Source organism: Pangasianodon hypophthalmus, chromosome 20 (genome assembly GCF_027358585.1).
Source record: "Pangasianodon hypophthalmus isolate fPanHyp1 chromosome 20, fPanHyp1.pri, whole genome shotgun sequence".
Lineage (NCBI taxonomy): Eukaryota > Metazoa > Chordata > Actinopteri > Siluriformes > Pangasiidae > Pangasianodon > Pangasianodon hypophthalmus.
This window is the reverse complement of record NC_069729.1, coordinates 18,701,067-18,716,326: the sequence shown is the minus strand read 5'-3', so window position 1 is coordinate 18,716,326 and position 15,260 is coordinate 18,701,067. Positions and strand designations below refer to the sequence as shown.

Below are 15,260 nucleotides of genomic sequence, written 5' to 3'. Positions count from 1 at the left end.
ACAGTGACGCTGTGGTCATAAACTGACACAGATGAAGGGTAGAGAATGAGGAAGGGTAAACACACTGCTGTACCTGATACCCTCGTATCACTGTGACACACTACCATCTACAGAGAGGGGGGTTTACAAACAGCGCATATCAGTAAGGTACACCGACAATCGGTTCACCATAGGTGGGTCTATAAAGTGGTACCTCAGTGTACATGTGCATGAATGTGTGTTTGCGTGCGTATCACACACCCAGGCTAAGCGCAGGTCGAGGGGGGCTGTGCTGTAGCTCTCTAGTCCTGTAGGTGGACTGGAGGTGGGAAGATGGAAGATCCAGGCTCTGGGGGCTCTTGGGTTTGGCTGTGAGGTTCAATGGCTGACTGCTCTCCTATAACACAAAGAAAATATAAGATTCAGAAAATTAAAAAGATTAAATAAAATCCAATGCAACTGGTAATGCTGAGAAGTAAAGGAGAGGAATCTGTACCTGTCGAAAGACTGTACCACTGGATCTTTTGATAGGGGTGGAGTGAGGGTTTGGGAGTAGATGCATGGGATATTCCACTGAAAACATAAAAAAAGCCCCAGATAAAATAGGTGCAGAAACATCAATCATGAAAACTAATTAACTGGGATGATTACAAAGTCTTTGAACAATGTTTGGAGTATTTCACTGATTAAAACAAAAAAAACAGACGAAATGAAGGCGGAAAAGTAGGAGAATGGTTCCTTGAGGTTTTTTCCCCCCAATACCATTAACTCATTGACCAAAGTAGCTGTCATGTTGCTAACCCCAAGCTCCAAACCTGGACAAAACAACAAAAAAACAACACGCCAAACAGCCACTTCTTTTCTCCTATTGTGCTCCGCTCTTTTGAGTCACTTTTTCCTTAAGGGAACATGCAGTACTTTTGTGCTACAGCTTGTCCATGGCTTTCCACCACCATCAGTACATACTCCAAATGAAAAGACGACCCTGAGCCTCTGCTGAGGCCTTCTACAATCTGCACACCGAGAAGCAATTCAACTCGGCTGACCTCTAGTCGAGCTTCTCGTGTTTACACAAGAGGAACAAAAGCGGGAACACCAGCGCCGAGGCATTCATTCGCACAATTACTGCTTTTATTTAAAAATTAGACCTTGAGATTAAGGGAAGAGGAAAGAAAAAGGGAAATCGAAAACGGAGATGCACTGAGGTCAAAAACTCTGAGGTTTCTGAGAATTTTATTCATCAGAAAATTGCCTATGACCCAGGTGTCATCGTTTTGGTTTTTTTTTTTTAAACTCATTGTGCATTGCGACACATTAACAAAAGACAAATCACACTCAGTAACCTTGGCCCACAAAAGACCAGATCAAATAAAAAAACTTTTAAAGGTGTGGAGGTTGTTAATATTTGAAATCATTTGCTTAGATCTCTTAGACAGAAAGCATTTGATCAATGTGAGAAGATTAGCCGCTGAACTCGGTTCCTCCGCTCACAGTGTAAAAGCTAACAGTTACACAACACGGAGCTGACGTCCAACGTGACAAGAGTGCCAGGATTCCAGAAACAAAACACTCCATTTATTGAGTGATGAAGGAAGGAAGAAAGAAAAAAAGAAGTGAGCACAGACACAAAGAAAGGAACAAAGAAAAAGAAATTAAAAAAACAATACAAGAAAAGAAAAAAATGACGCAAGAAGAAAGAAAGCCTGACATAATGTAAAGAAGGATGTAAAGGAAAGACGCATGAAAGAACATTACAAGAAGGAAAGAACGATGAAAAGAAAAGAAAGAAAGAAGAAGGAGCAAAACACTGAATAAAAGGAAATAAAGACAAAAACAAAAAAGACGGAACAAACAACATACGGATAAAGATGGATGGAAAGAAAGAACAAAGAATTAACTGGAATTGGCTAGAATTGATGTTTAGTGATATGAATGTAGTTGAACTACAGTTACATGGATTCAAGTTACATAAATAAATTTTTCTTTTTTTTTTTTTAAATTAGTTGGCAAATGTGGCAGTGCAGCAGTAAACACTCTGCAACGTCTTCAGCCTTCTGTGCTTGCAGTCTCTTGATTTAACAAAATTCTGTAATTCTGCTGTTTCTGTAAAGCTGCTTTGTGACAATATCCATTGTTAAAAGAGCTATACAAATAAAACTGAATTGAACTGAGTTTAACAAAACCAAGGTATCCATTGCAGAACTTTCCAGAATCTCACACCATGAGACCACACACCGCCTTCTATCTCCCTCTGCTCACTGCTGGTGGAAGTTTCTGACATTTACATGAAGACGGTTACAGCAAATTAAAAACTCAAACTCAAAACTCAAGTCCTCAGCTAACTGGCAAGACAAACAACAGTGCAGCCTCAAAGGTGTTCATTTGAGTTTCGCTGAACTTTTGTAACCACATCGCAAGCCAGAAGAACTTTGGCATAAGTCTGAACTGACACGCATGTCTGACAAGTATGTTTCTAAAATTTTCTAAAATGAAAGAATACTTGTTGCATAATGGTGTAGCACTGCAGCAGGTTAGATCACTCATGAAAAAAAAGGAAAAGAAAAGAAAAAAAACAACCCATGTCTGTCATCCAGCCCACCATGCAACTTAGCTAACAGTTTAAAATACAAACTCGACTATTAGTATCAACGTTCCCTAGCTAGCTAAAGCTGTGATGTTTTAACCAGCTGAGGAAATGAACAGATAGTCAAAACAAGAGCAATTACCATTCTGACTAGTTTAACTAGTACCAAGCTTAACATCTCAGAATACAAAGATTAGTATGCAAAATACTTCACATGTATTGCAGGTAGCATTAGGACAGAGAAAGGGTGGGGCAGAGATACTATATATGAATGCACCTTTGCATTTAGAAATATAATAATAATAAAAAAACTTATTGTCTGTTTGCTTGTGATATTACAGTACGCAGTTGAGGAGGGAGGAGGTGAAATGAGAGAGTGTAGGATGGAGAAGCCACAAATGCACATACAGAGGAAAAAAAAAAAAGATCAACCAATCACCAGGTTAGAGGTCAAGACAAAATTTCTGAAATTCAAAGAGGGAAGTCTGGTAAGTTCCCACTGGACCCCATCCTCATTACATACGTTAAGTCAGTGTTTGAGAGAAACCTCGCTTGTGGTGTTCTTGTTTTGTGGAGAGTAATTGTTTGATTCTCACATTTTCTAACCTACCCAACCAGCTAACAATGCATATTTCTTGATGGAAAGATACGTGATACACTGTAAAATACACACATACACACAAAACACAATTGTGTATGCATTACCTTCTCCTTCAGAGGTATTTCTATTTCCTTATTGTTAGCACTTTATACCTTCTCATTTAGGGTTAAACTCTAATCGCCCATTAAAGGTATGAAGAGTATATTATTATGGGATAAGGATACGTTTAAACATGCTCTGAGACACTCACCTGGCTTGCAGGGAATGGGCTGAAGCGGGAGCCCCATCTGTGTATCAGAGGACACGGGCAGTGGCTGTGTGTTTGGGTGGAAAGCCGGGATCATCACATAGGGCAAATTCACCTGCTGAGGCAGAGGTCAAAGAGCACACGGTCACTCCAGTAGAACAGATCTAGTCCTCGCCATGTCACCATCAGCTACACTTACTAAAACTGATTCTGATTTATGATGGATTGGTGAAGGCTTCACCTGGATCTGCTGCTGCAGCAGGTTGATCTTGTGCTGCTGTTGGATCAGCTGCTGCTGCTGTTTAGCAATCTGAAACACACACACGAACATCGGTCACTCAAAGCATTCAGGAGGTTTCTACTTTCATGCAGGTGAGAGAGAGCGTTCAGATATGAAGACCGACTCTGCACGATACATTCACAGCTTTCTTTCATTCATTCATTCATTCATTCATTCATTCGTTCATTCGTTCATTCATTCGTTCATTCATCAGAGATAGATCTTAGATACTGCCTGGTCAGGGTCACTGTGGTTTAAATAAGGCTACTAGTTTGTTTATATTTTGGGAAATACAATAAAGTAAATGTGTTAGGAAAAAAAAACAAATTGTTGGCAGGTACATAAAAATGGTTGTGCAATGGTTGTGTGTTTTTAGAAACTAATTATGACCTGGAGTGACGTAGCCAGAACTCACACGCCATGCTGACACTGCTGTCATTTCTACATCTGGGGTTTTCCCCTGTTTTTTTTTTTTTTCAGAGAATTGGCAGGGTTCAAATTTAATTATTTTTTTTAAAAAACCTTCTCACGCCCACTTTGTGTTTAAATCCACATAGAGATACAGATACAGATTCAGATACAGAACTGAATACTTGGTGTGGTAAACAGATACAGATACTGATATTTGGAACACTAAACAGATCCAGATACACTGTTACACCCCTGCAGGGCACTGATCTAAAATTAAGCAGCTTGACGCACTTTTCTTCTCTTATCTCTTTGATCATGTCATGATCATTGTTGCCTCCTCTGTACCCCCTCTCATCTACATACACCTCTTTACTATCCCCCATTGGCATTTACTCAGTCTTGGTTTGTCCCCTCACCTGTTCCTGCTGCTGTCGGGCCAGCTCCATCTGCTGCTGCTGTTTCTCCAGGAGCAGGGCGGCCATGTTCCTCTGCTCCGAGTGTGCTCCCAGCAACTGCTCCCTCAGCCCAGACAACTGGTTAATCATCAGCAACAGCTGAAGCTCCTTCTCAGCCAGGCTTTCTGGAGTGCCTACACACACACACACATACACAAACACACACACAAACACACACACAAACACACACACAAACACACACGGTTGTCATTTCAAATGGTTGGTTCAAGAGTAGGATAAACAATGACAAAACAAAACTTGAGAATTAAAAAAAAACAGAATATTTTCCACATGATTAAACGTCTCCTGCATGATTGTAATTCCAGAGTAATATATTGGCATGACATGCGACACTATGACACACATTTGACAGCATGTAAATCTGCAATAGTTTTGTTTACCTTTCACATTGGCAGTGCCTTGCAATCCCTTTCCCAAGATCTTCTCTCTCCAGTCTGCGTTCAGGATTTTCTCAATTGTGGGCAGCACTGTGGACCAAACCGGGAGTAAAAACCAAACACCAGCCTTTAATCATGATACCTTTAAAAAAGTTTTTAAATTAAAATTGAAATTTAAAATTGGTGGGGAGATTTACGGAAGCGCATTGTTGCCATGCAAGAAAAAAAATGACCCATCAGTATCATTATTATTACAAGAAAAGCATCTCGTTATTAGTAGAATAATAGTAATAAAAGACTTTTATCTTGCAGTCAAGTGATATTTTCTCAAAATAAGAAGTTGATTTTCTCTATAATGAGATGTCTTTCTCGTAATGACGAGATGTTTTCTCGTAGTGACAAGAAACGTATATCTCGCAATAACGAGATGCTGATGGGGATCTATGTTTTTCTTACGTGGCAGCATTGCACTTCCATAGAGATTTATCTTGAGAATGGATGAAAAAACAATATTTACAATATAGACAAGAACACCGCCTGCAAACGCGGCTTAAGAGTAACCGAACGGAGATAATCGGCTTCTATAGTTTTACACTGAAGCTACGATACGAATTTGGCTAACGTGTAATGAAGATTCAGAGCTCTATATTAGCATTGTTCAAACTGCATGCTTAAATCAACATACACTCAATTCAAAGACATGACTGGCTCAGTAGTAGCATTTGTACATAAAGAGTTTCAGAAAAATAGCAGAATAAAGGGGTAGAGTCATTCGTTTGGAATCATCATACAAAACACTTCTAGTATACAATTACAATTTCACCTTCACACCGTGAGAGGCAGCCGTACGATGGGCGCGTTGCTACTGATACCAAACTAGATAGAAAGTAACAACCACGCCTTACTTCTTAGCTGAATTAGCATTGTAACTTCTTTAATGCAAGACTAAAGAAGCAAGCTTCAGTCACCGACATGTCTTGGGTGATCACATGGGTTAAATGGAAAATCATAATGTCTTATTGGGCAAAAAAACAAACTCTGTAAACGACTCTGATGGACTATTTATCATGACCTTCAAGATTTTTGCATAGAACTTTTCAAATATGAACCTTTTATCACTATTTAGTTCAAACTCTGTGCCTCATGACCTGCCACGAACACAAACACACCACTTGAATCCATAAGTGGCTGAAAGCTAAGAGAGACAATTGGCCTTCATTTTAACTCCAAATGTCAAGATCTGTCAAAATGCTCATACTAGACCTTGGTTCATTTCATTTAAACAATGCACTTTTTAGTTAGAAAGTTATGAACTAGTGAAGACTTATCCTTAAAGGTAGAACTCACCCTCGCTGACATTCGGCTGGGCCTCGGGCCTGCTGTTGGGCCTGTTCAGCACATCCTGACTGCTGGGACTAAGTGTGTGTGCTTGCTCTTTGCTAGGTGAACCTGCCTGTGTATATAAAGGGTGTTCACTTTACACTAATGTCTACATGGTTGAACTGGAAATGTACAAGTTCATGAAAATAATGTTTGGTACAGGGTAAATACACAGTGTTACACTAGCATACATCTAGTATATTCTGGTTATAAATAACATCTTAACACAAACTAACACATACCTAGGAGCATAAGTTACAATACAATAAGCAATCAGCCTAAGTTTCAATGCAATTAGCTGTGTGAGGAATACAAGTTGAGTTATTAGGGCAGTGTGATGAGATAAGAATGGGGTCGAGCAGTAGTATGCAGTACAAATCACATCTTTAAGGTGCAGATTGTATTGTTGTTTGCTTCTTGCCCATAAATAAGCACAGCCCCCAAACAGATTTCTGCATTTCCTTAAAAACAAATTAGTAACACATAGTTCTAGCTCAAGGGGTGGGATTGGTAGGGGCAATAGAAGCTTTAGGTCACCTGAAAGTTTAATGCCTTCCCACTATAGATAATTTTTGTTCTGTAGGGTACCCTTGGACCCCAGGTCTATTCACTAAATTAAATACATTCACGTTTACAGACACACTGTACCATAAGCATCATCCTTACCGAAGGGGACTGAGTGCTGCGAGTCTTTGACTTCTCAGGATCGTCTCGTTCGGCTGGCGGCCGTGATGACCAATCGCATGTAGGCGAGGACTGCTGTGACTCCCTGACTCCGCCTCCATCTCCAGGCGCCTCCTCCAGCTTGATGCCAATGCCCACCATGGTCACGTTACCACCAGCATGGGGTTGTATCGCAGGAGGACTGGGCTCACACATTCTGTGAAAGCAATGACGTTTGATAATTTACATTAAACCAGAACCCTGGATTCATTTCTACAGCAAGCAGTTCCTGTTGCGATATCAGCATGAGGAATCTCTAATCAGGGCATTCCGCTGCCATTCTTCGGTTATCTGAGAGAGCAGGAAGGCCCAGGCCAACAGCTGACTGCTTTGCATGAGTAACAGAAGGGCTTTGTGAGCACCACACACAGGCCACCCCATTCAATCGCTTTTCAACAAAGCCCAGAATACGGTAGCACTTCTTGTGGAACTCCAGGGCTTCAGAGCACTCAGGGCTGAAAGCAGGGGGGTGTGTATGTGTGCATGTGTGGGTATACACTTCTCAAGGACCTGAGTCTATCAACACAGCGGCAGAAAACAGATGGAAGACTCATGTTCTCCCTTCTCCCTAGACCTCATCTCAAGTGGCAAACCAAGCCCATGTGCGATGAAAGATGAAAGCAAGAGAAAGAGGGGGATGGATAAAACAAGAAAAAAAACAAGACATTATTGTAGAAGTGGCTTAACTCTGGAACACTTCTGCATTCACTGTAGTTTTTTTAGTAAAATACATATATACATACACACACACCCACACACACACACAAAAACACACACTGTACAAGGCCTATTGTTGCATAGAAGGAACAAAGGAAGTATGAACAATGGGAAGGAGATCGACAAAAGCAATAGGCTGGGAATGCAGCAGGGTAACAATGCAGCTACAACGTGCCAAAAGGCTGCGGCTGGGGAAAGAAAAATAAACAAAAAAATGCGGAAGACTAACAAAGCTGCCAAAGGCAACAGTTCCTCCTTCAATTTTCATTGACTTTGCCAACACAAAGCCACCTATGAATTCACACTACACAAGGTCTTGGCTACTCAGTAGAGCTTAGCTACATTTGAGACCTAGAAAAGGTGGCTATGGAGGAAACTAAGAAACAATTGATAATTGCCAGATAGCTCTGCAGTTGCCTAAGGGAAGAGCACAATGAAGAGGCCTTCAGCTCTTCTCTGTACAATTCCAACCAGCATCCTGTAGAAAAAGGAAATGGATACCAAGTGACGCAACCAAAGTGCAAAAGAGTGAGGGGTGGGGGGAATCGATAGAACTGTGCAACATTCTCAAGCCTCTTATCAAGTTTTATAAAGGTCACAACAACCATGCACCAATCCAACTTGTTTGCCCTGGGTATCAGCTGGTATGCGACACTGATCTGATACTTATATCCTCTGTGTAACCAAATCGACTCTCTGCAAGTTACGCAAAAGAGTTTTGGCGTTGTATCTTGTGTTTGGTTGTCAAATCCAACCTGATACTGATCATCACTTTTAGACATTGGCTCTTTAGACCAGTACATCCCTAACCATGACTGATTGTTCCAAGGTCTGCAGGACACGGATGCCCCTTCTTACCACTGGAACAGTGCACTTACACATCTCTCTTAACTAAACCCCATCACTGGGTCTATTACAGAGAAGTACACACTACTATTAAGTTGCTACGTACTTAGCGGTACTTCTAGTTATCACAGATGGTCTGCAAGACGAGCGCAGGCTCGTCAGCTTATTCTGAGTGCACTTGCAGTTAAAGAGGAGTATTGTGGTTTTATTTGTAGAGTTAAAATTGTTAAAAAGTCAGACAAATGATGCAGGAATTAGAGAAGAGTATGAAGGATAAAGCTCTTTTCAAGGCCCCACTCCAACGCAAGTGCAAAGTGGCGCCTGCAACAGGTGGAGGGTTGGCTTCCCTGGCAGATAAGATTTGCAGGTCGTTGACTGACAGTTATGCAGATAATGAAAAAACTGACTAGCGACAGTCCTAACTACAAACACACATTGATTAATATTTCAAGGGTTTGATGTCCTAGTGCTTTAGACTTTAAACAGGGTTGTGCACTCAACAGTTTATAACACTCCTGACATGCATAATAGTAACGATAATATCCATACAAGCAACAGAACAACCACCATGGACACTTTTTAGGATTTATTCCCAAACTTAAAGGACTGACCCAAGTCTTCATAAAAGACGTAACATGAAATTATGATAAATTGCTAAAAACAACAACAACAACAACAACAACAACAAATATAACTAAAATTGCCTGCTCCATCTTGACTGATGAGCTGTTCCAAATGAGACATGACAATTTTCATCTTACCTGTTGTGTGGTTGAGGAGTCATTTCTCTAGTCGCTACAGACGTGCTTTCTGAAGTTAAGTCTTGTTCTTTTCCAAGAATGGATATTATTGTATTATTAGTATGTCAAAATGCTGCCTACAGCAGTCTCGTACACTACTACAACGTGGTTTGGAATTCAGCCTTAGCTGAAGCGCCTCTGATATTGAATGCTTTCCATACGCACGACAATAGAACGAATGGCTCAGGTTGTCTAACAAGTTGCAGCACGTTAGTTCAACCAGCTAACTAACATCGTGCCCCCGGCGCCGCCAATGCAAATATCACATTACTCCCCCCACCTCCTTCTCACTAAGGGTTCCACGGTGGTTAATTTCCTCATTATGACAAGTTATTTTTGAAAAAGCCCAAACAATAACCAAGAGGAGTGCCAGGAAAACGCCTGAGCTCGAGGAGAAGTTAGTGTCCAACACATGAAAGACAAGCACAGCACTTGTAGTAACATGAATGACATGATGCCTGTTCGAACTTGCTGTCTGCTAGCAAGACGGTACACTTCCTTTTCATTTCTTTCCTTTTTTGTTTTTAATATGTCTAATATGGCGTGCACAAAATAATCCTGACATTTTGCCTGTGGCAAATAACACATTTTGTTGAGTAACAGTTTAGCACTATCAAAATAAACACCTGCTTAGAAACGCAATATTACTTAAATGAGGATGATTTTGTTGGCTTATTTGATGGTGTTCATTAAGATGGCAGAACCTTTCAGATTGCGTTCAGATGAATTCATTTTACAGCTTCATTTTCAAATCCAAAGTAAACTAGGCAGAATATAAATCAAGAGTGATTAGAGCAACTATCCATATACAACATATATAAACTGAAAGGTGCAACTGAAAGCAAGTCTTCCGGCTCTGGAACAAGCTCAGCAACTGAAAACTAAAATAAACTGTGTCATTTCTCTGCTCTAACACACCTGAAAAATGACCCAACGATTTAAACGAGGTGTGTTAGAGCAGGGAACCACACCACCCCATGTTGGTCAGACCCCCATGGTCACAGTTGTTCACTCCTGGTTCAGACACTTCAAGCCCCTGAGCATGTAATACCAAGCGTAAGCCCATTCAGCTGTTGGATGCCAAGAGCCGGAGGTTCCCAAACTCCTCCTGTTCACAAATGCGCTCCAGCAACAAAGTGAACCCTGAGCAGTGTCCCTGACCTGCAAAGAGCGTGCATGCACCAACCTCAAGAATTTCTGATCAGCCCTTGTCATCCACAGCTCATCTCTCATGTGCAGTGCCGTTTGCCAGCGTGGGAAAGCGGTGAAGCAAGTCATGGCACAGCTGCCGAGGTTCTCTATGACCTGAGTGCTCGGTGACCTCCTCGGAATGGAAACGCTCTTCTTGCTTTGCAGACTATCCCTGGCTCTGTCTGGGACACAGTGTGGCCACAAAAGGAGGCCTTTATCCAAAGCAAACTGTGGCATTTGCATGACAGGACTGCCTTCTCAATATTTACATATAGTTCGCTGTGCATACTATACCATATTTTTAAATAGGCATAAATACTGGATAAAAAAAGAGCTTTCTGTTTATGTGGTGACCGTAATTTGATATTAATTTAAAAATATTTCATTCAAATGCCATTCAAATGTTAATCAGTCTCTGATCAATTTAATGACACTGCAAGAAAGTGGGGGAAAAATGTAATACTGGGTATTATAAAGCAGAACAAAATGCAATACATGCTCAATAAACAGGGATGCTGTTCGTATAACTCACTTAAAGCAGCTATTCAAGCTCTTTATTTAAGCCGTTTAATGCTGCATCAGGATAATGGGAGAAGAAAGTGTCTCCCTGGTTATTTAAACAAATTTCATTTTCTCCGTAAACCTCCTCAACAAATAAAATGCAAACGATTACAAACAATGACAGCATTCATCTGGTAAATTTCGAATTAAAAAGTCATGACTGTCATGGATGCTATTTATCCACTGTCAGTCAGGCATAACTCTGTTTACAGTTAGCTTTAAGCTTTCCAAACAGATGTGTCAACCAAATTTTTAATAAATGCATAAAATGTTCAATCCAGTCTAAGCCATCTCTACAAATGAAACATCCTAACATGTGAAGGAAATCAGCATGCCATTATTCAACCATGTTGCACAATGGGGGATAGCGAGTAGAGACTCTTTATTCTTTATACTCCAGGTCATAATGGTCCTTTAATATGGATTTTCCACTTCCCTGCCAGGGACAGCCCCCGCTCAGTCCCCTCCACACAGGTACGGGTCTCTGGATGTTTTGAATAAAGGAAGGAAAAAACAAATGCAAATCGACAAGGATCCAAGAGGAGGCAAAACTCCAAAGACGGTTGCCTTGTATGTAAAAACAAATACTGTATGACCACTGATGCCACGATTTTGTACCCAAACACAGTTTATGACTCCTTCCACATGCTAAATAAATGAGACACACTACCGGGTAAACTCCACAATTAACATGTCGCACAGACTAGGTGTGATTAGATCTACACAAACTTTGAATATACCATTAATAGTAATATGTACAACTTAACAAATCAGCATCTACACTGCCATCTCAATTTGGCCTTCAATATTTATCTTCAAACAAAACCTGGATCACATCATCAGGCCTGTGTCTTTTAAGAGCCTCGAAAGAAAAAAAAGTCTCTTAAATAAGACGTCTTAACAGGATGATGACACAACCGTGGTTTGGACACATACAAAAAAAAAAAAGAAGAAAAAAAAAGGGGAGAGAAGAAAGGCGTGCGCTGCTGCTGGGGCTTTTCTCCCCCACTCTTCCTTCTGCTTTTCAGAAATAGAGGTTAAAAAGCGCACTCTTTCATCGTAGCTCTCCAGGCCTGAAACAGTCCGGTTATTGTGCCACTGAGCGAAAGGCTAGTGTGGCATTTATCTGAGACACAAGAGGAGGATGGGGAGAGGGGGGCAGTGAATGAGGGGGAAGGCACACACAAACACACTCCGAATAAAGAAACATAACAAGAGAAGAGGAATAAAGGATGTTTGTGAAGGGCCCCCTTTCACGCAAAGAAAAAAAAAAAAAGCCTCACAAAACCAGCTCTCCAATTTGCCAATTCCCTTCAGGCGAAGTAAGGGGGGGAAAAGATATTAAAAATGTACTGTTTTCTAACCCAGGCGCACTTTTATGTCCCATCCTGCATTACATGCACTTTTGCATTGTGTGTGTGTGTGTGTGTGTATGTGTGTGTGTGCGTTTGAGAATTGGTTTCAAGAACACAACATCACACTACTAGCTTCATAATATTCGGCCCATCGCTCGCGCCCTTGAACCGCGGGATAAACAGAGATCTTTAAGATGCCAGGGCCACGCATCTGTGGTGTTGCCATGGCGACCCGGCCATCCTCTTTTGTGTGGCGAGGAACACAACAGGTAATTCTGAGCAACTGCTGGTCCCATTATTGAACCCGCTGTCGAGTGCGGCTCGCAGGAAAAAAACATGGGGCGTAACCTCATGGCAGCTTCCAGATTTAAAAATAGCAGGGTAAGTTTTAGTGAACAAACCTAATGTGAATATAACGTGAAGAGATTTGATTGTAGTTAAGAGCTTAAGAATGCTGAATGAAGGCTGATAAAATGACATCTGGTAATAGCTTTTACGAGCTGTCCTGAAATATTAGTAACATGTTTAGGTTAGAAAGGAAATGTATTAGAAAGCTGTTACATACAATATCTTTAAATGATTAATTGTGTTGTAAAAAAAAAACTATTAAACATGGCCTAGGAACAACCTCTTTAAAAATGCTATAAATATACTTCTTTATATATAAGCAGGGGTGGAGAGAATGAAAGTCAATGTACTGTTACTTCCCAAATAATGTACTGTCAGTAGAGTAAAAGCACTCCTACTACAAACTACGTAAGTAAGAATAAAAGTTATTTTTATTCAGAGGATAAAACTGAAACTTCAATTTGTTTCTTCAGATTAGAGGCCAGATTCCTCGATGCCGAGATCTCAACAGGCTTCGGAAGGCAAAGCCGACATGCCATGAGAGTTTTATCTCAGGAATTGTACTCATTAATGAGAGCATTCGCAATCTGTTACTTTACACCCCTGTATATAAGTAACGCCCCCATGTCCTGCTCTCGCAAATTAATTAGCCAATTAGTTAACTGCTAGTTAACTAAGTTGCATTTGTCATCATATCTGTAATTTTATGTTGAAATACACCTGCCTTAACCCTTAAGAGTTGTTTAACACTTTTTAACTCTAGCTGAGTAAGCTAGCTAGCTTAGCACACTGAAATTTCCTTTGTTCCAGCCTTTAATCTCAGACCTGATTGGGCCAAACTGTATATTTAGTGACATCACAAACAGATCTAATATGTAAACCCGCCCCCATATCAACAGTTGTATACAGACGTACTAAGAAATCTCTGACTTAAATGGAAAAACCTGACTTTTTGCTGTGGCAACAAATTAGATATTATCAAATTAAAAGTCACATTCTGGACATTTTCAGGGTTTGAAACCACTTTTGACAGACTGCCTACTTCAATTTCGAAACCACTTATGATAAAAAGCATTCATCAAACTAATAACGGTAAATGTAAATTGGATAATGATGAGGGGGCATCAGATTAATTTCTACGACTTTCTTTACTAAATTGGAAACTGCTGATATAAAATTCTGGGTAAAGAGAGACCTAGTTTTCTGAAGATTGTCCTTTTTTATGAGATTTATTTATTTATTTATTTCTTGTTTGACATAGGGGGGTGTCCAGAGGAAGAAACGGTGAGACCTTCACCATTCAGGACATCCTGAGATGGCCCAGGCCTTCACCAGAGCACGTGTTCTCCTCCTGCTACAAACAGGATACATGCTTTCTCTACATGCCTGGACAGGGAGGCCACAAACAACAGTGGGGATATACAGAACGAATAAAAGACCTTTAAAGAAGATTAGACAAGCCCTAGAAAGAAAAGGGGAGGTCGATTATAAAAGGAAGAATCAAAAGTGGGGGAAAGGTAGGTGATGCAAATCGAATGGTTCCACGACATGAAGCAGAATCTTCCATTACACACGTCTTACATAGCAGTAAAGGAAATATGATTTTACTGTTGTGGCTAATATAAGATTCATAGTGGTCAGAAGGTGCCGAGTATGTTTCTGTAACAGCAGGTCTGACATTAGTACAGCTGTAAATCACAGGTTTGTATTAATGTGCTCGTTCTGATGTTATCATTTCTGTAGTAACAGCTCATTCGTTCCACATAAGAGTAATAATAAACTGATTAACAAAACATATCGTAACTTAACAAAGTCGTTCTTTAAGACGTTTTTTTTTTTTTAAAAAACATGTAAGTGTTGATACGGTGAAGTTTTCTCTGTACGGAGGTGTTCATTAACATTAACATTATGGAAGGAGTCTCCAGTGTCAGCACTTTGTAACAATTTTCTGACATGGGAAAGTGTTCGTGACAGAGGAGTTCACTCTCGGTGGTTTCTCGGTAATATGACAAGCTGCCTTATTAACTTCTAGAGAGAGTAACAAAGAGAGGCTGGTGAGGAAACAAGTGATAACAGGAACTAACTTGTTTCATGGACATTCCACAATGTTAAATGTAACTATAAAGTGATAAAAAAAGTAGGCTGTGTAATTCATTAATAAATTAAAACATTGTCATTTTAGGTAAATTGCAGTGGTGTAAGAGGAACTCTTTGGGGTGTGCTGTTATATATATAAAAAAAAAAAAATCCGAGGTGATAAGTATTTTCCTGTTTTTATTGCTTTCTAATTAAGGGACACTTGACAATCATTGTTTAAAAAAAAATTTCCACTAATCAACATTATGGAATTACGATAAAAAGAGCATTAAATACAATATGCAGAA

The 15,260-nt window shown here is 40.2% G+C and overlaps 1 protein-coding gene across 6 annotated transcripts in view; it reads right to left on the bottom strand.

Moving 5' to 3' along the window:
- Positions 1 to 15,260, bottom strand: part of LOC113537968 (SRY-box transcription factor 13) — a 35,202-nt gene that overhangs the window by 10,442 nt on the left and 9,500 nt on the right. For 3 of the 6 annotated variants that reach the window (XM_053227108.1, XM_034314325.2, XM_026932735.3), the window contains 8 exons: positions 7,002 to 7,215; positions 6,303 to 6,408; positions 4,959 to 5,045; positions 4,519 to 4,691; positions 3,653 to 3,721; positions 3,415 to 3,529; positions 476 to 552; positions 241 to 376 (listed from right to left, as the gene is read on the bottom strand). In XM_053227108.1, coding sequence (XP_053083083.1) covers positions 241 to 376; positions 476 to 552; positions 3,415 to 3,529; positions 3,653 to 3,721; positions 4,519 to 4,691; positions 4,959 to 5,045; positions 6,303 to 6,408; positions 7,002 to 7,214 — 976 coding nt within the window. In that variant the 5' untranslated portion in view covers position 7,215. The other 3 variants (XM_026932733.3, XM_026932730.3, XM_026932734.3) reach the window with 3 other exon arrangements.